This window comes from Chiroxiphia lanceolata, chromosome 9, assembly GCF_009829145.1.
Source record: "Chiroxiphia lanceolata isolate bChiLan1 chromosome 9, bChiLan1.pri, whole genome shotgun sequence".
NCBI lineage: Eukaryota > Metazoa > Chordata > Aves > Passeriformes > Pipridae > Chiroxiphia > Chiroxiphia lanceolata.
The window spans coordinates 4623898-4643192 of NC_045645.1; the positions used below are offsets into that span (position 1 = coordinate 4623898).

The 19295-nt window shown below is 40.3% G+C and overlaps 1 protein-coding gene across 1 annotated transcript in view; it reads right to left on the reverse strand.

Moving 5' to 3' along the window:
- Window positions 1-19295, reverse strand: part of EIF2B3 (eukaryotic translation initiation factor 2B subunit gamma) — a 100086-nt gene that overhangs the window by 66914 nt on the left and 13877 nt on the right. The window contains exons 3-4 of the mRNA XM_032696879.1: window positions 12023-12182; window positions 6522-6633 (exon numbers count right to left, since the gene is read on the reverse strand). Of these exons, the coding sequence (XP_032552770.1) occupies window positions 6522-6633; window positions 12023-12182 (272 nt within the window). The remainder of the gene's footprint in view (window positions 1-6521; window positions 6634-12022; window positions 12183-19295) is intronic.

Genomic DNA, 19295 nt, shown 5'->3' on the forward strand with positions numbered 1-19295 from the left:
ATACACATTTTGGCTGAAAACAAGCAACTGATCATTCTGTGTCTCTGCCCTAATCAAACCTTTCAGATGAACTTTTAGACCATACAGGTTACACCTGGATCAATTGGGGTAAATGTCACAAAAAACAACTGATGATGGCTACGTTTCCCCATCAACTCTGTGAAATAAGCTAACTCACAGCCTTGCTAAAAAGTACACAGTGGCAACTGTATTAAAGTATTGGCAACCGTATTAAAGTACTAAGACATCTTTCTAAAACGAACAGACCATTTGTCATCTTTTCAAGACCCGAGCCTGGCTTAGAGTAACAATGAACTTCAACTTCAGTGTTGTCCAGCCTGGTGACTCATCCAGAGCACTGCATTTACCAAGTCACATGGACTCGAGGGTGTCCAAGCAATACAGTCATCCCTTCCTCCTTTGAAACCTCTGAAAAGTAAAACCAAATCACAGGCTAAGTGCTGGTCTGAGACCGCAGCAGACAGACAGACAGACAAATGACTAATGACAATCCACACAACATACATTTACCAGTGATTAGGAACCAAATGCTGAGCCTCACACTCTCTGCTTTCAGCCTTGTGTGTGCTGTAACACTGGCAAGAACCTTGCAGTAAAATGAAAGCCATTGCCAATAAGCTTTTCTGTAGCTGGATTCAGTAGAAGCTCTGCTAATATTCCAGATTTTAAGATTCATGAGATTCATGACCTCTTACCTGTACAAGCTGTCAAGACACAGCATGACCCTTCTTTTATAAATAGGACCTGGATATGCTGTACATTCCTTTCAACCCCCCTGCCAACGAGTGAATAAAATACCATGGCACCAGCAAAACACAATAAAATCCTGTGGAAGCAACAGTATTAAAATCAGTAATAGCACTATGTTTTTTAAAACATAAAGTCAACATCTCACTAGCTGCTTTTATAGTATGTTCACAATTATTGTACAAGTGTAACATATATAAAAGCACCAAATTAAGTTTTCTTTGTATTTGGCTACATTAATTTTAGAAATAGTAAATAATTTAAAAAAACCTCCATTTCTGAAGTTGAAGCCTACACTCATCCTCAACATATTTACAGAAAAAACAGAGCAAGTTGAGCAAAGTTTAAATGCATGATAAAAAGGGCAAACCTTCTGAGAAAACAAATGCCTTTTATTTACAGCAGCTACTGTTAATGAACTGAGAAACTTCTAAACAAAACCTAAAAGGGCATCCTGAGAACATCTACTCCTAGCTCATGGCTCAAACAACTCCTCATAGGCCAATATCTTTTTCTGAAATGTTCAGCAAAATCCTCTTTTCTGAAGAAATATGATTAAAGCTACACTAACATTTTTAAAGTGTGGTTATAGTCTAAGAAGTTAGTGTGTAAAAGTCACACCCTCTTATTCAATAGACTTAGTTCCCCTGTTTTGATTCAGTCAGATCCGCTTGCTTTACTGGCTAAAATAACTTTTTACAACTTTCTAAATTCCTGTTAGTACTGTGAAACCAATTCAGTTCTGGGAAGGGGAACCAGATTCTGTTCTGGCCTGTGCATCTGCAAAAGGATTACTACCTAAATCAACACATACAATTTCTCTTTTTGTGATGGAGGAGACAAAAAGAACCTCACTTATTTTCTAGATGCTAGTCAGAAAACTTTATTTTTAATTATGAAAAGAGTAGACCCAGACTAACTGCAAGAGCACATCTGGACTAACTAAGACATGAAGATCTGCACGTGGCTCTGTAAAAGCCATATTTTAGAGGAAAAAATGTATATCCAACAACTTTCTATGGCATTCCTCAACCTATCACTTGAATGCAAAGGAAACTTAGTTTCAAGCAGGGGAACACCACCAAAGCTAGGACATGTGTATTCACCCTGTAGACAGCTCAGACCAGCAAAGAGTTTTTGCTCCCTGGTCTGCCCTGAACTGCTCCTCAGAATTTTCCTACTGAGTTACACTATTGCATCCCCTGCTCCCTTGCCAGTGGCACTGCTTGTGGGGACATCACCCTAATGCACAAAGTAAAAAGAACCAAGTCATTAAAGTCCTGCTGTTTAAGCCATTAAAAGTGATGACACTGGTTTTGACACATGTGGCTTATGAAGTACTCAGCAATTCGTCCCACTGGGGGTAAGCTTGGGGTGGTGGCCCCCTTAACCAGCACAGCTGGATCTGGAAGAGGACATTTGACCATGATCTAGTTTAAGATGCTTTACACAGTGGAGCATCTGCCTGTATCAGTGTCATTCCCAGTCTTTCTCATGGAAATAGATTTTAAAAGAAAAAAAGAACCACCACAGGAGTGGCAGAGAATTTCAGAGATGCCAATTTCCCAAGGACAGTTTTAGAGAACAGAAACACTAAGGAAGTTGCAGTGTGTTTATATATGATCTACTTATTTAAAACAAATTATCAGCGGAAAAAAAAAAAAAGGCAATATCCCAAGGCAACAGAAAGGAAATCAAGTGTATCAAAGCTACTTCTGAACTCTCATTACCTACCCACTTGGCAACACTGACTTTTGAAATTATACTACACCATTCATTTTTACTCTCAAGATGCAAAGGGAAAAGGAAAAAACCCTCCCCCATCCTACTCCCCTCTTTTTATTAAAATATCTTAAAAAAAGATCTGTATTGTTACTTCAAGGTTACTAATGTTAGTACTGTATATATTTACAGATGAGGTACTCCTTTCTGTCTGAAGCACATGAGGTAATAAGTAGCTGGGATTGTCACGGTGATTTATTAACATATTCTCTAGGAGAAGCCCTGCACCTGCGTCTGTGCAGACAGAACACCCACGAAGGCTGAACTCACCCTTACACAGCCCACAAGATCTTAAAAGGAAATGCTCCAAATTTAGACCTGCTCCAACAGGTGTCTTTTACTGTCTCACTTTGCATGACCATAAATATCAGAGGTGGAGCAAAAAGCTCCCTGTCCATTGTAATCCTGCTTTGAAAACAAATACCTTTGCCCCCTCCCAAAGCAGAGGCAGCAGCTATGGAATTCTCATCATTTCCTCACTCCTTCATCCTGTCAAGACCCAAGTCAGAGAGATGTCACCGGCAAAACCAGGCTCCAGGGATGAGCACATAACTTTATTTTTTTTCTCTTCAAAGGGCCCTAAGCTGGCTCGGAAACTTCCCCAAACTGTATTTCTTTCATTCTAGTATCTCATCTTGCAGCTATTTGCCAAAGTGAATGACATGCACAGGCTGTTCAGGGCTTTTTATAAGCTCTCATTACCCAAACAGGGAACCATTTCCTTGAAAATGCTTTCCCCAGCAGCTTTAGTCTCTCTAGGTACCACCAATAAATTTGTCTTCTTGGCCCATCCTGATGTACACCAAAACGTGCCTGGATGGATGTATTTGATATTGTTTTCCATTTGTTTACTAAGGGAGGATGCTACCTGTGGGACTTGTCATCAGGGTGATTAAAAGCACAGGGAAAATAAATGATAATTTTAACAGCTGAACGGAAAGCTTTGCCAGATTTTCTCTGGCAAGCAAAGGAGCAAAATCCTTTTGTGCAAAAATCTCTTCTGTGGTGTAACAAGGAGAGGCAATCCCAAACCCAAAATGGCTATCCACGACTTACAAAACCACAACACAAATCAAAACAACAAATCTGGAAAAGAAATCCTAACCAAATCGAGAATAACAGCTTATACCATAAGCTTAGAAATCCCATTAAAATGTTTCACTCTGTAACACTTTCATTATTACAAAATGCCTGAGTCAAGAGCAAATAAATATTTAATACTCAACAGGTACTCAGGAGAATGTATGTTTTCCCCTGTCCCTCCCCACCAGCTGCTCTTTTATGGCAGGAAAGTGAAGAGCGTGAAATCCAATGATAGGAAGAAGGCAAAGGTCAGGAAAAAGGTTTTTCTTCAAGGATTTAAATTAGCGTTCTACAGCTTTGGATGTTTTGTCAACACAACTTCCCTCCTGTGAGGAAGGGAAGCCAAAGGCCCTTTGAACCATTTCTGTATGGGATCTAGATTTTTTACCAGTAACAAGACTCCTAGCTTTAAAGAAAAGTTCATCTTCCCTCTTCCCATTCCTTTCACCACTCCCTCCCTGTCCCTCCATCCACTCCCCTCCTTAAAAAGAGAGAGAAAAAAGAAAATAGAAAAAGGATCTGAAGAACAAAACAAGCACTGGAGGAGTTCTAGAGTTCATGTAACAAGACCACTATAACCCTTCAAAGGGACCATTAAAAGCAAAACAAACAAAAGCAACAGCCTCAAGATGTCTATTGTATTTTACAGAGGAATGAATGAGTGTACTGGAAATTCTCCCACCATCTTGCCACAAAGTCTGTTATTTCATCAAAACAAAGTCCAGAGATCAAGAAACAGCCAACATGGCAGTTGAAAGTCAGTCACTTCAAGTGATCCATGAAGAAAACGAGATTGGGCTTGCTTTTTTGTTTCCCTTTTTTTTTTTCTTCTCTCCTTGCTTTACTATGATGTATTAAAAAAAGACTTCAAAGATTGTTTTAAGCGTCGCTTTTGTTTCTCTTGTTTCTCACATGAGAAAGTCAGAGCTTGAGCAGGTCTAGACAACACAGTGGTTAAAACATCCTTAGCTGCCAACACTTTGTCTTCTTAGAGCTCCCACAGTTGTTGCTTCCCTGGATTTGCCTCAATTGAAAATATTTGACACTTTCCACATACTATTTTGCTTCCCTCAGAGTTTCTCCAAGATGGCAGCTGTAAAGCACAGAGAGCACACCAGCATGTACAGTAGGCAGTTTAATATGTCAGAGGCTCACCCACGTGGATACTGGCCCAATACTTCTGCCTGATGCTTCAAAGCATCTTTTTTTTTTTTTCCCTTCTTTTTAGCAATTAGAGGAAAGCAGATCTTTCCTCTTTGTTCTTCTAGACTATCCTGTCTACCATCTTTGGGCTTTACTTGGAGTGTGGCTAATGCTTTACATTAGCTTTCATAGCTGTGGAAATGTAAGAAAGACAGGGAGACACAGATTTTTATCCCATCTGTATATCACCAACACTCCATTTACCAAATCCCAAACAGCTACGCTCAAGAAGATCTGCTGAAGACAATGTAACTGAACAGGTGCTCCCGAGGGCAAAGTTTAGCCTGAAGGATAAAGCCTGATTAATTTAGCTATAGGAATGAGAATTCTCTGGTTAGATGAACCTGTAAAATCAGGGGTCAACTAAGGTCACACATGTTACAGTAATTTTTAAGTCATTATACCACAGCCACCCGCTAGTGTCAGGGGCAAGCCATAAAGACAAGCTTGTCACTAACAGTAGATATAATATTCCTCCCTAACCCAAAATAGATCTATTAGATTTCATTTGCAAAAAAACCCCAGAATACAACAGTAATGAATTTCCTACTCTATGCAAATCAGCTGCTGTGTATGTGCACAAGGTTTGCCTGCAGCTTGGTCCCTGCCATGTCCAAGAAAAACGCAGGAAAGAGCCAGCAGAAACATGCTGGGACAGGCTCTTTCCACCACAGCAGTTAACAAGGCCCACTCTTGATCACCTCCCTTCTAAGGTAATCCTTAAACTTGGGCAGAAGAGGGGTCTTCTTTCCATGGGCACAGAACAGCTCCCTCACATCTGGTAGCGGGATGTTCAAGGAAAGATTACACTGAGCTGTGGCCTACAGCACACACCAGAGGCATTTTCACAGCAGAGATTTATCTGAGAGCAGCCCCCAGATGTCTGTATCCTTGACTTAAAAGGTCCACATGGATGAATTCCCAGCTCTCAAATGGCTGTCCCACAGGTGTCTCATCTCACAGAGGTGAAAGTCTGACTGTCAGCCTGGGACAGATTACAAAGGTTGGCCTCTCAAGGAGACAGCAGAGCTTTCCACAGAGAACACCAGACGTGTGCCCGAGGAAGCTAAAATCACTGTACAGAAGACTGTAAAGAACAAGAAGTCATCTTTCCTTCTCCTACTAATGGATATGAATTATGTTGTGCAGGAAGCTCAGCTGGTCTGACACATTTAATAAATTCATCCAAGTCCCCGGTGCAGTTTAATGGTGGATATAACATGGATTCTCTAATGAAACTTTTTGGGCCTGCAAAGACAGCTGCGCTTTTGTGCCCTTTATGCAGAAGTGGGTCATGAAATCCTGAGAGCCCTGCATGGATACTCTGCAAATCCATCTGGGATTCAAACAATGAGACCAGCATTTCATTTATGGACATAGGTCTAACACTTCAGGATGTCTGAATCTAAACTGTATCTGTACTATAGCAATATAGGTTTCATTTCAAGAAGAGTTACCTTTTCATGCATTCCTTTTCTTTCCCTGGAATTTTTCACAATCAAGGTGTAAGAAAAGCCTACCAATTGGTTGTAATGATGTAACAAATAATAAAATACTGTTCCCTGAATACTGCAAAAGCTGCTTTGCCTGTTCCCTTCTCATCTTACTTTAACCACCACTTCTAGTTCACAGTTATTTTACCCCATTCCAAGCTCAGTTTCTATTACAAGGACTCATGAGCTTACTTCTGAAGGATGGATCTTTTAATGACAAGTTCTTCATCCAAGTCAGCTTCATTAGCCATGAAGAGCAATCTTTTTCCTGTGTCATCCACTCCAATGAAGTCACGCTGCTCCACTGAAGTAGAAAATCAAATAATCATTATATAACCCCACTTTAATGCAAGCTGTAAAGACAAACTGGACCACCAACCACCCCCAAAATATGAAATACTAGGTTTCAGACTATCCCAGCAAATCAATGAATTTAATAAATATTATGGATAACTCTTCCAACTTCTTTTCAGTCAGGGTAGCTGATACATATCAAGACATTCAAAACATTGGCTCTGCAAGTTTTTTGCATTCTTTTTATGAAGATGCCAACTGTAGGTCCTTACAAGCAACATGATTTTGAGCTGTGTTTTCCTTCCCTCTCTTTTTAAATTTTTTTAAATAAAAAACCTCTGCCACTTGAATTTACACAACAACAAATCCAAGGCAAGCAGCAAGTTCTTCAAAATCCAACTGCTTCTTCCTCAGCATAAGCCAATCCACACTGGAATTAGGTGGTCTGGAGAGGATTATGATTTCAGTTAAGACATAAATATTTTGCAACTCATCTATTTCAGATAAATACTAATAGCAATAGCAAACCTGAATCACAAACAGACACAAAAGCACAGATTCTAAGACTTCTATCACAGATGTTTCTGGGTCAGTTAACTTGGTTTAAATATCTATTTATAAAACTGCCCAGCAAGAGAATACCTAACAGTCCCACATATTATTGTGGCAATCCCCATCTCCTGCAATCAGTGGCTGTGCATCAACAGGGACTTTGGCCTACTGAAACGTAAACCACTTGGTTTTGAACAGTTTTCCGCAACATCTGAATACAGTGGTGGCAGTTTATTCTAATTTTCACTTTGTAGTATGAACCATCACTCTGGTGGCATCCATATATCGACTTTTACAGAGCCAAGGCTGTACAAGAAAGCCATGGTACAGTTCTAACAAAAATCTCTTTTCTCCCACTAAATACTTTTTTTGGGCCAAACCGGCAAATATTTGATCTCCTAAGTTCTAAGCCTTTAACCACACTGGAGTAACAGCATGGTCTAGAAGTAGCTAATTCTCTAAGATCTTTTTCAGGCAAACTATTTTTAACCTTATTTTTCCCAATTCGGCCCCATCCCTTGGGTTTTACTTTTACTTATTCTTTCAGAGTTACCATAGCAATAACCACTATCAACCACAGTCAGACCTATGCAGCTGTCTAAAGTTCTCCTGTGGCAGTCTTTGATCCAAGTGATCAAGCACAGCCTCTTCAGAAAATCCCCCAACCCTTCTCAGAAATTAATCATACAGCAGAGAAGTACAAAAATAGGCCTGAGCATGTAACACTATGACAAATTAAGTACACTTACGATAAAGCTCACTCGCTGTAAAAACTCAGAAATAAGTCTCAAAAGCAGTGCCAATTCTCATGCTATGGAGGGCGATGAAGTTTGAAAGTAGGGGCTAATTAACCCCTAATTAGGTGGCCTCTGACACCTAAATGGGGTCTCCTGACAGGCCGGAAACACAACAGTGACCGATTTTCTTCCATCGAGGTACCAACACTTCTCTCAAAGTTCAGGTCCTGCCTGCCCATCTCCTGGTTGTTCCTACAGTAACATAATATATTGCACTGCCATAGCAAAACCCTCTGCAACAAGAAAAAGGGGAAAAAACCTGCTTGATGAGAACAGGACCAGGTACATGACTGACACCAAACTGGTTTCTCTTCCTTGTGTGGATAGATAAGAAACAAGCAGTGAAGCCATGAGAACACACTGTGGGGTTTTTTGTAGCGGATGCCAGGTCAGGTTTTTCCCTGTACACTGGCAATAACTAGCATTACTTTTGTAATTTAAAAAAGGCAAAACTTACTACTAAAATCAATTATCCAGAGTGCTGTTTCAAATCCCACTGGCCTTACTTAGTGAAGAAAAAATAAATGGAAGAATGAATACGTAACTAGTGTACAAAATTCCTTCAAGGAAAGTATGAGAAAAATGTTAAAGTTGCAGCAACAGTAACTTTAAAAAAATCATTTAAAATATGGAAATGAAATGCAGGATGTGTTTAGCCTCCTCATGATAAATAAATAAGGATTTGACACTGATATTGTAACCTATTAATTACCTTAGAAATTAGATCCTCATCAATTTTAAGGGCTTTAGCGATCTAAAGAAACCATGACATGACAAGAGAATGTTGAGCAATTCGGTGATGAGAAGAAATAAATTTCAGTCAGATTTTCTAAAATGCTTTTTCATCAAACACAATTAATTGACACTTGGAAAAAAAGACACCTTTGTTCAAGATTCAGTATCCCCACCCTTTCAATTAAAGGGAGAGAGTTCACACGATGCAGCCTTCAAGACCATCAAGAGGTCTTCTGGCAAACACAGGGAATATCAGTGATGACATGCCTGCTGCTTTCAAGACAAGAAAAATAAGCAGGAAAGAGTCACCATCCCCATCTTTTCTGCCTTTCTTTATACACAGAAAGGTTCAGACACTATTTTCCACACAATCCCTTGCAAGCCATCTTTAAGCACATGGCTCCATTCTGGGTGTCTGAATTCCTGACATTCTCTGTTTATTTGGGTTACTGTCATCCACTAGCACTTCAGTGTTGTGGTTTTTTCTATGGCCATGCCTCTTATTGCTCAATTAAAAAAGCCAATGAGATGATTATTGCCAATATATGATCCTCTAAATGTAAAAGCCAATGAACTTAACCCTGTAATTTGCAGCCGAGTCAAGCATTTCAGGAAATCATCAGTACAAATTTACAGCACTTAACACTGAAATTATGCTAATTTAAAAACTGTTCCTTATATCACAGTTCTTGAATGTTCAATAATATCCATTTCCTAATACAAACATTTCAACAGTACAGTGCAAGTACATAGAAACATAGACGTGTCACGATTTAGAGAAAGAGCTAACAGTGCCACGTGCTATGAAAAACTGCCTAACATACTCCACATTCGTCTCTTGTCTTCAGTTCCTTATAAGTTTCACCAAGTTTTAACTGTCTGGGATGAAATTTCCAATGCCAGATGCCTGCCCTAAGAGGAACGTTCGAGAAACTTCAGTGAAAACCATTCAGCTGCTTCTAAGGCTAAAGAAAAAAAGAAGGTTTAGCGTGAGCTGAAATGGTTTGGTGGCCCTTCCCTGGAAAAGCTCTGACTGGTCTTTGAAAAACTGCAGGTTCACACGCTCTACTCTTCTCTAGACTTCTGTTTTTGCTGCAAAAGTTTCTGTGCACTCTGTTCTTAAGAACAGGTTGTTCCAATGCCTCAGCTCCTAGGACTGATCAAATAGCAGGTGCTATCTAAAGCTTTCTGTGGTACAAGAAAAGCACACAAGCCACGAGGTTCCACAGCCACGTTGTGATGACTGCTCCTGGGGAAACAGCTTAATCTGCTGCCTTTTTTGCAACTTGTTTTTTACAAGGAAATAAAACTCATAAGCTCACAAGGGTGAGGGGAAAGAAAAACATAAACCCAAGGATTCTGCCAGACAGGCTTGAAGGGAGAGAAAGCAGTCCCTGACAACTAGTGGAACTGAGACTGTCTGAAAGGACACCAGACCACAGAGACAGGAATTAGAAGAAAACAGATCACTGTAGGCAGATAAATGAAGCAGATCAAGATGAGAAGTCAGAAGCAGAAGAGAGAATGGAACTGGTAGTGAAAGAAAAGAGTAATATATGACAAAGAGAAGCTGGGCTCTTGACAAGGATCCTTGAAGGAGGAAACTAAGGAAAGACAACAAGAATGGAGGCTGGTGGTGGCAAGAGGCCAGCACGTGAAGAGAGAGGAAGATGAGCTAAGACAGTGTTGGCAGCAATAGGGTACATTCAGTCAAGCAGGAATGAAAGGCAGAAGGGTCTGGTGCTCTCTAAAACATACTGCCCTCCTCCAGAACCTGGAAAAGAACCTAAAATTCTTGTCTTGGCATTCCCCTGCTTTTAGCTAATGACTGAAAAAGGTCTGGTAGGGTTCATGTCTCATCTGAGGCAGTTCACAGAAAACACATCACTAGTGCTGGCCATGACAGCTCAAGTAGAGTAGCTTTGGGTAGGAGACCTTAGCATCAAGCCCCACAATAAAACATCAGGGGTGGTAAAACACTTTTACATAATGGAATTTTAGTCTTTTCAAGTTTGTCTTTTACAGATCTGAGAAACCATTCGCAAATTTTAACAAGTCATCTAGAAAGAGACCTGCTACGAAGTCAGGCACACAGACATAAAAAACAAGCAACAAAAGAATGCACATACAAAGTGATGTGTTTATATTTGCAAAGAGTCTTCAGATGATCTTGTTTATCCTCACAGACCTCCTTGCCCCACCCTGTGTGCTCAGAGCTCACTTGCTGGGCGGCTCTATGATGTTTAACCACAGACCCATTAGTTTACAGCTCCTGAATGCTCAACTCTGTGGCTGTAGCAGTGCCCTTGACAATGTTTTATGTGCCATTAGCACTTAGATTGCCTTTTCAAAAATAGGGGGTTTAGAGCTGTTTGAGAGTCCAAGTACTAAATGCTTTCAGCCCTACTAACCTTACACTTCGCTCCAGAAAAATCTTTTCATGCAGAGTCTAGGCAGCTTTCTTTTAAAACACATTTCCTCCACTTTCAGACACACACGTAGTCCAACTGTTGGCTTGCATTTCACTCCTCTCTCAAACAGTTTGAAGGTACACTTTCTTATTCGTATTCCTGTAATGCCTCTGAGCTTTAATCACAGACCAGGACCCACTAAACTGGCAATAACTGAGGCTCAGCAATTTAAAAGAAAATGAGAGGTTTGGTGTGGGAACAACTGTATGGTACTTAGTACTTTCAGCATGTAAGTAAAACGGGCATAATAGCCCTGCTCTGCCTTACAGCAGTGTTGTGAGAACAGATACATTAGAGATTACAGGGCACTAAGATATTATGGTAAGAGGGACAAGATAAGCATCTAACCAAGTCCTTGAAATCAGTGGGAGTTTTGCCTAGCAAGAGGCTCCTGGATGTGATTTCAGAAGAGTAATTCAGTACATACCACGAGAGGGGAGAATTTCTAGAAGCATTTGTTACCCACCTAGTGCTGGTCCCTACAGTCAGTGGTAAAATTCCCAGCTATAATCTGGCTGATGTTTAGTGCTCTTGAAAAACCTAACGGTTTTAATGTTCATATGTAACAAAAATTCAGGGTTTCATCCAAAACTCACTGAAGTCACCTGGAGCTTTTCCCTTAACTCTTGTGAGCTTTGGATCAGAGCCTGCAAGATTACACGAGTCTAATACTTAATTCTGAGCTGGAAAAAACCAAGCCACACCCTCACCAGGGAAGCTGAGGAAAAACAGGGTATCTGTACCTCTTTTCTTTCTTTTGCTCTGGGATTGGTAACTAAACATATCATACATACCAGTGGTTTCTCTATAAGTTACTAATAAATAGGTATTCCTATCTACATACCTGGCTTTTTCTTCCCTTTCTGTCCTGGTACCACTTCTGTTGGTTCATGAGTTTTCTTCATCAACATGGAGAGAGTAGCATCATGTGTGCGAAAAAGATCCACAACTTTATATAAATCAACATCTGTGATCAGATCGCAGCTCAACACCAAGACATCAGTCTGTCAAAGAAGAAAAAAAAACCCAAGCCCTTCAGAGATACAAATGACCACATATGGATTAGCATTTGAGGACCCAACAACAAATACACACATTAACTTCTTTCTTCTTCTTTTTTTTTTTTTTAACCTACAAAAAACACAAGGTCTGCCACACCCTGACAAAAATAGCTCCTGGTTTTTACCAGGGCACTTTTTTTGAGTCCTGCTGTTACTGTTGTTTGGTTAATGCTTATCCAGCTCTGGACCATAAAGAATATGTGACCATCTAAACTGTCCTCGTCTGCTTCTAAGGACAGGGAAGCCATGGTTTTCAAGACTGACATGAAATTCTGCAGTATTTTTGACAGCTACTTTTAGTTATATAATGATGTAGAAAAGAAACCTTTCTGAAGAAACCTTTTTTAGCTGACTTTGCATCTGGCTACAAACCACTGGAAAAGATATTTAAACTATGTTATTTTATTGGGGGACAAAAAAAAGCAAAGACTATCTAGGATGTGATTTACTCAGTAATTGCAGTGCGATGGTGGGCTCAGTTTAGAAATACATTTCCTAAAACCAGCAATACCTCATATAAAAAAAAAAAAAAAGAAAAAAAAGAGGAAGTTAGGTTCTATTTAATAACGTTAAATGTATTTAATTTTGATCTCAAAGGATTCTGAAGTCCCTTACCAAGTCTTTAAGAGAACTGCTCACAGATCACAGAAACACTGTCACGTATTGAGCGAGACATGGCAGTTTCATTACGGTGCACACTATCAATATAATCTGGCTAAAAACTCTTACTTAGAAAAAATTTTCTGTATTTCACGTGGGTTGTGGAATATACTGCCAAAAACCTACTAGTTCAGCAATTACTTTCATTTAAACTAATCCTAACATAATATTTGTGCAGCATGGCCTACAGAAAAGTAGCAAGTTTCCACTTTTTGTTAATGATCAACCTTCTAAATGTGTCTCAAGAAGACAGTGTTTCTTTCGTGACATTTACCATTTTCACTTTCTGTGCTACCATTTACCATGGTAAGCCTCCCTGTAGAATGTGACATGGCTGCCTAGTTTTCTCTTTTAAAAAGACAATATTTAATAAGAAGGGCACTAGAAAATACTTTCCCAAACCTGAGTTAATCCATGGAGGATCAGCTTCTGAAAACTATCTTGGTTTAAAGTAAACTGTTTCAGGACTGACCTCTCATTACAGAAAGGTTTACTATAGAAAAGCTTGGTTTACAGATTTTATCTAATACTAGGAGATTTCACATTGTAGTTGAGACTAACTCAGGTCTGGAATTTACATTATTTGACAGGTTCTCCTATAAATGCTAGGCAGTTTCATGTGTTTACCAATAAGGCACTGGAATTCATCATGTCACAAACTGTTGGAGCTGGATTTGGCATGCTGTGCAAAAGGTCAAGCTCTTCAATTTTCATGTGATTTCTCCCTACTTTACTGAGAAACACCTGGCTGCTTTACAGGAAGGAACAATGTGCAGGTTGAGAATTTTACACATTCAAAACCTGACTTGCATCACTCCTTTTAACATACTTTCAAAATGTGTATTTTATATTAGAGTTTTGCCCAGGAAAAGTGCTTTAATTAGCACTTCTCTAAAAAAACCAACATACACACACTGGAAAAAACCCCAACAACCTAATCCTCTAAAGCAAGTTGCCCAGCACTCTGGAGCAGCCCTGCTCCAACATTCCAGGGTGTACAAAGAAAATAAGAAAAAAATTCAGCTTGGTATGGAAGTAAATCTCCCGCTTCACAACTGTAAACTGTGAAGAAACACATATTAAATATCCTGGAAAATCCTGCAAAATTTTCAGATATTCTGTTTTTACAGGAGCACACATGAGTTACAATATTTGTAGAAAAGGCCAAAAGGTATTCAAGACCCATATAAATAGACCTGTACTTCTCAAACTCACTCTGCAGAAGGAAGAGATTGCCAGCTTCAACTCTCAATGCATTCATTCCAGCGGTGAAAATAAGAAGTAATAAAATGAGATAGCCAGACCCTCCAACAGTTTTGTCCTAAGGAACAAGTATCTCGACTTGTTAAACAAACCTTGTAATTATTTCACATCTTACTAAATGCTTTAATCTGTCACCAACGCAAAAACCCAACAAGCGTTTCATAGTTCTGACCAGGCTCCTGGGTTTTTTCTCCTCACTATAGGACAAGCCTTTTGCAAAAAATGAATGCAAGACCCCTGAGGAGCATACGGGAACAGAACCACCAAATGTCTGGTTGCCATCTGTTCTACCCATTTACTCTCCCAATATGTAAATAAACATCAGTGAGCGCAGGGACCAGTGAAACACACGGTTGCTCTGTAAAGCCCACATTTCTGCCTCTCCTCCTGATGAGCAGAGCAGTGGCCTCAGAAGCACGCTGAGAATACACCATGAAAGGCTCTTTTGGGACTTGACAGCCTCCCCTTTGAAACACCACCCCCCTCATAAATAAAGCCCTCACTGTCTAATGGATGCACTTTTTTTTCCAGTGTACAACTCCTGAACGAATAAACTAATGGCTGAATGAAAAAATAAACCGTCCTAGAACCTTAGCAGAAGTGTGTGTTTTTCTTTACGTTTTTGGGGTGGGTGTAGAAGAAAGAAAATAAATGGTAGAGCTTGTGGGTTTTTTACATATATACATGCCAAATAAATACAGTGCACCTTTCCCAACAAGCCACTGATACAAAGAAGAGAAGCACGCACTTACTACATGCACTCATGTGCTAACAAGGGGTATGTGAACATACTTGACTTCATGAATTATGCAAACACCTAAGTACACACACACATACATCTCTTAATGAAATACATGTAACAATGATTACATCAACCCCAAACTATTAAACAAACAGACGATAAGAATCAACATGAACTGATTAAAAAAACCCCAGCAAGCACACACCCCAAGCAGAACAACTGCAGAGGAAGAAAAACGCACGCACAGATGCACTCTCAACACCCATTACAACCAGGGGCAGGACAAGGGAAGGGGCTTAACTCAAGGAGGACCATCTCATGGATGGGGCATGAAACAAATGCTTGGAATTTCTGGCATTTTCCTGCTCTGCCAAACTTCATTCGTGCCGTTTTGTCTACTACTTCTATGACAAAGAGGAGCCCTCATCACAGACCGGGGGGCTCTACCCCTGAAGCTGCTGTACAGAGCAGGTGAAAATGTCATCAAGCATCATAAGTGAACAGCAAATGACTTTGGGTTTGGGAACACAGGAAAACACTGCAGTGCTACTCATATAGAGGCAGCAGCCATACAGAGCCATGAGAAAGACAAGGAGAATACGATGCTCCTTGGTAGAGTCACCTCGGGCCTCAGTAATCCCTTTTAGCCTCAGATTCACAATTTACTCATGCAAATTCAAAATTTAAATTCGGTTACTGATCAGTGGAGAAAAACGGGGTCCTGTAGAGATCATCCCACCTACGATCCGAGTTTCAAGGAGATACTTCTCCATCCCTACTGACTTCATGAATTATTGGAGCTCTGGGCTTCCAATCCAGTGATCAACTCAACACAGAGAGTTCAGTCAAGTACAGGCACATGGCACTTAAGGTCCCCAAATCTCCACTCTACCCTTCCAACACTGGCTAACAGGACTTCACCATCAAATGTTTCTGACTCTTAAAATGGTCAGATATTATGAAATAACTTACATAGCTGATCTGGATAAATACAACAGTGTAACATAAAACATCAAGAGATTTATACAGAATAGAGAAAACAGTGAAGAAAAAACACTGAAAACCAACATGTCAACAATTATACTAAACCAAGCACAGTATGGAAAATCTACACAAAAACAAGACTAAAAAGCAGAATGTTTCAAGAACTCAGTTCAAGACAACCGATTTAAAAATAGAAAACATGTTTTCAATAGAACTAATTCATACCACAGATCAAAAGATGGATGCAATTATATGGTGTAATATACCAGCATAAATAAAAAGCCTTGGACTTTCTCACACCCTGCATACAAAGGCAATGCTAAAACCCCTTTTATATTCAGGAACTATTGCTGGAGCCCTTATGATCAAACAGGAGATGTCAAGGTTACCACAGATAGCTGGCAGCAAATGACAAATTTTTAGTGGTGTTCACTATGCTTTTTCTATCAAGTTTAGACAAGGGCAGGACCTCATAGCCTAAACTGCTGATGGCCTTAAAAACAGCAGACTAGAAAATGAGAAAACATGTGTTGCAAGGAAGCCTCTAATATGAACGAAATCAGCCTCAAGAGAAAGAGGAAGACAAATGTCAGACTGCATTATAAACAGAAAAGAAGCAAGACATCCACAAGCAGTAGAATCAGCTCCTAACAGAACTGAAAATGGACAAAACACTGAAGTTAAAGGCTAAAAACTTCCAGTTGCAAATTATTACAGCTGAGACTTTGACAGGAAAAGAAAGAAAATCAAGAGATTAGACTGTTCCCTACACTCAGTTTAAGTTAACACATGCACAAACAGAGGACTTTGCATCACTTCCTGCGGTGTCACCATACAAAGAGGGGAGAGAGGAACAAGTTATAATTACTGCTGGAATTAAGACTGAGTTTTATACACAATAGCCTGGAACTTCACCCACATGTTGCATTAACAGTGGGTTTGTGTGTAATGCTTTTTATTATTCTAAAGAGTGGAAAGGGAAAGAACAGTTTGGCTGTGGGCAAGCATTTTGATTGCTTGTTAGCATGCTCCAGGCAAAGCCAAAGCTACCTCACAGCAATTGCATTACTCACCACTCTTCAGATCAGAAACTTACATCCAAAGCTTTAGAGAATCCCTTTTTATCTCAGTCTCCATTAAGAGCCCTCCAATTTCCACACCTGTGACCTCTTTGAAGCTCTATGGCTGTTGCTGTAACTGGAGCAGGGAACCTCATTTAGTTTTTGATGTCTGTAGGATCTTGTTAGCCACCAACTGACATGGCTGCCTTTGGCTGGGAATTCCCACTCTGCTTTTGTAATGTCCTTGATAGCAAGATTCAGAAGAAAATCATGATTTAGTACTTTGTTAGCAGACATGAAGCATTTACCCACTCTGCTCTCACCTTGCAGCAGAGCAAGTTTGCTGTAGACCAGCACCTTCATAACTCTTCTGATAGAGAACAGTTGAGGCACAGAATGTCCCTCAATCCAAAATCCAGCATCAACCTCTCCTCATTAAAAGATGGAAGAAACCTTTTTTTCTTAAAGACAGTGTGCAATGCGAAAGAGGCTTCTTTTTCCCTTCTTTAAAAAAGAGAAAACAGAAAAGTCTAATGTGGGAGCCAAGGGAGTCTCTTCTAATTTCTTGGATGGCCCTGAATTCATCGGTTGAGGATATCTTAAGGCAATGTGAATGCCTTCACACACGTAACCTGTCAGCATCACTGTTTATCTTCTCAAAGAAAGTTGGAAGAAAGATGCCAGAAGCTGGGGAGGAGACTTAACCCCGGTCCCATCATATGGCTCATCCTCTGCGTTGTATCAGATGGGATCATACAATGAAAACACCATTTTAGGCTATCTTTGTATCTCAAGAGCTACCATCCAAAATCAATATTTTTTAATTTACATACATATAAGCTAGGAACAGGAAAGATATTCAAGCCTGGAAGGCATCCTGTCTCCTCCCAGAAGGAAGTCTTATTACCTATGCTCAAACTGACACGTGGGGTGGAAAAGGGTAATTTACAGTTCTCAGCAACCAAACCCAGAAGTTTAGAGATGAACACAAGTTTGTAAACTTAGTAAGGATGTTTTCAAAGCAGGACATTGATATTATGACACTTACTGAACTGTGAAACTCCTGGTCTGGAACAGAAGTTTTGCAATCCATCTTGTCCTCTGGTGTCAACAAATTCAATTTTGTCCTACTTATGCAGTACTCCAAAAGTAATTTTTCCAGCTTTCTCCTTCAACCACATCAGCCTTCTGCACTGGTTCCATTTTCTACGAGTTGTCTACCCTCCCTTAACAGCCCATCCCTTCCACTTGTCTTGCATTTAGGAAATCTACCTCACATCAATCCAGGATGCCAGCTCTACTACCTATTTGTATCTTCTAAAGAATGTTGGTTTTAGGCTCTGCTGTCTTTTTCTCTTTTTTTATTTTAATAAAGAAATCTGCTACCCTTACACTTGCAGAACACTGACAATTGTCAGGCTATCAGTACACTGGGGCACTGGACTAACACATTTCATCTCATCTCACTGGGCTCTCTCATGTGCCCGAGATCAAGAGTCACCTCCCGGGTTTACATCCAGATCCTGAGTATGCCACAGAGGAGACTGCTTTTCCCATCTAAAGGCATCCAGAAAGTGTGCACCAACAGCAAGAACTGTGCCTGCTAAGGCTCAGGGAAGCACCCCAGAACCCAGACCCCAAATTTGCCAGTTCATGGAGCCTGGCAAGCTAAATTCTCCCCTGGCTCAAAGCACGAACAGATCCCTCCTTCCCATGCAGAAGAACTCCAGAAACAAATGGCGCTCTCCTCGTCACTCCCATTCCTGGAAGGCAGGTTTCCAGGACTACCTGGACGGCAGCACTACCAGACCTGCTGTGCAGCTGATCTTGGACTCGGTCTCATATGAGCAGAAAGGAGAACGCGGCAGTCGGGCTCCAACCTCAACAGCAGCAGCGCAGCAGGATTGCTGCCAAAGCCCAGAGCTCAAGCCCAGGCTTAACACTTAATGTAAGCAGAGCCTTAGGCAGTCAGGTGCTGTAGTCATACACACAATAATAATAAAAAGTAGTCCTGAAGGAGCTCAACCGGCTCAACTTATTGAAAGGAAAGAAGGGCTTTGCCCACAGTCTGCAATCACCTGGGCTGCAGATCTCTCAGCAACACAACAAAAAGCAGGCACAACGGGATTCAGGGGCTGGGAATCAGTGTTCAGTGGAGGAATAAAACACAAAGTGGGTTAAAAGGAAGAATAAGTATAACCTGGAATAAAATATCAAAGTATGTAATAGACTATTCATACGTTCTGGTAGATGAAGAAAGTCTTGCTCTATTTCAGATACACTTTCACTAAGTCATCCATAAGTTTTGGGGCTAACAGCCCTAATTACTGGGTGCAAATTCCCATA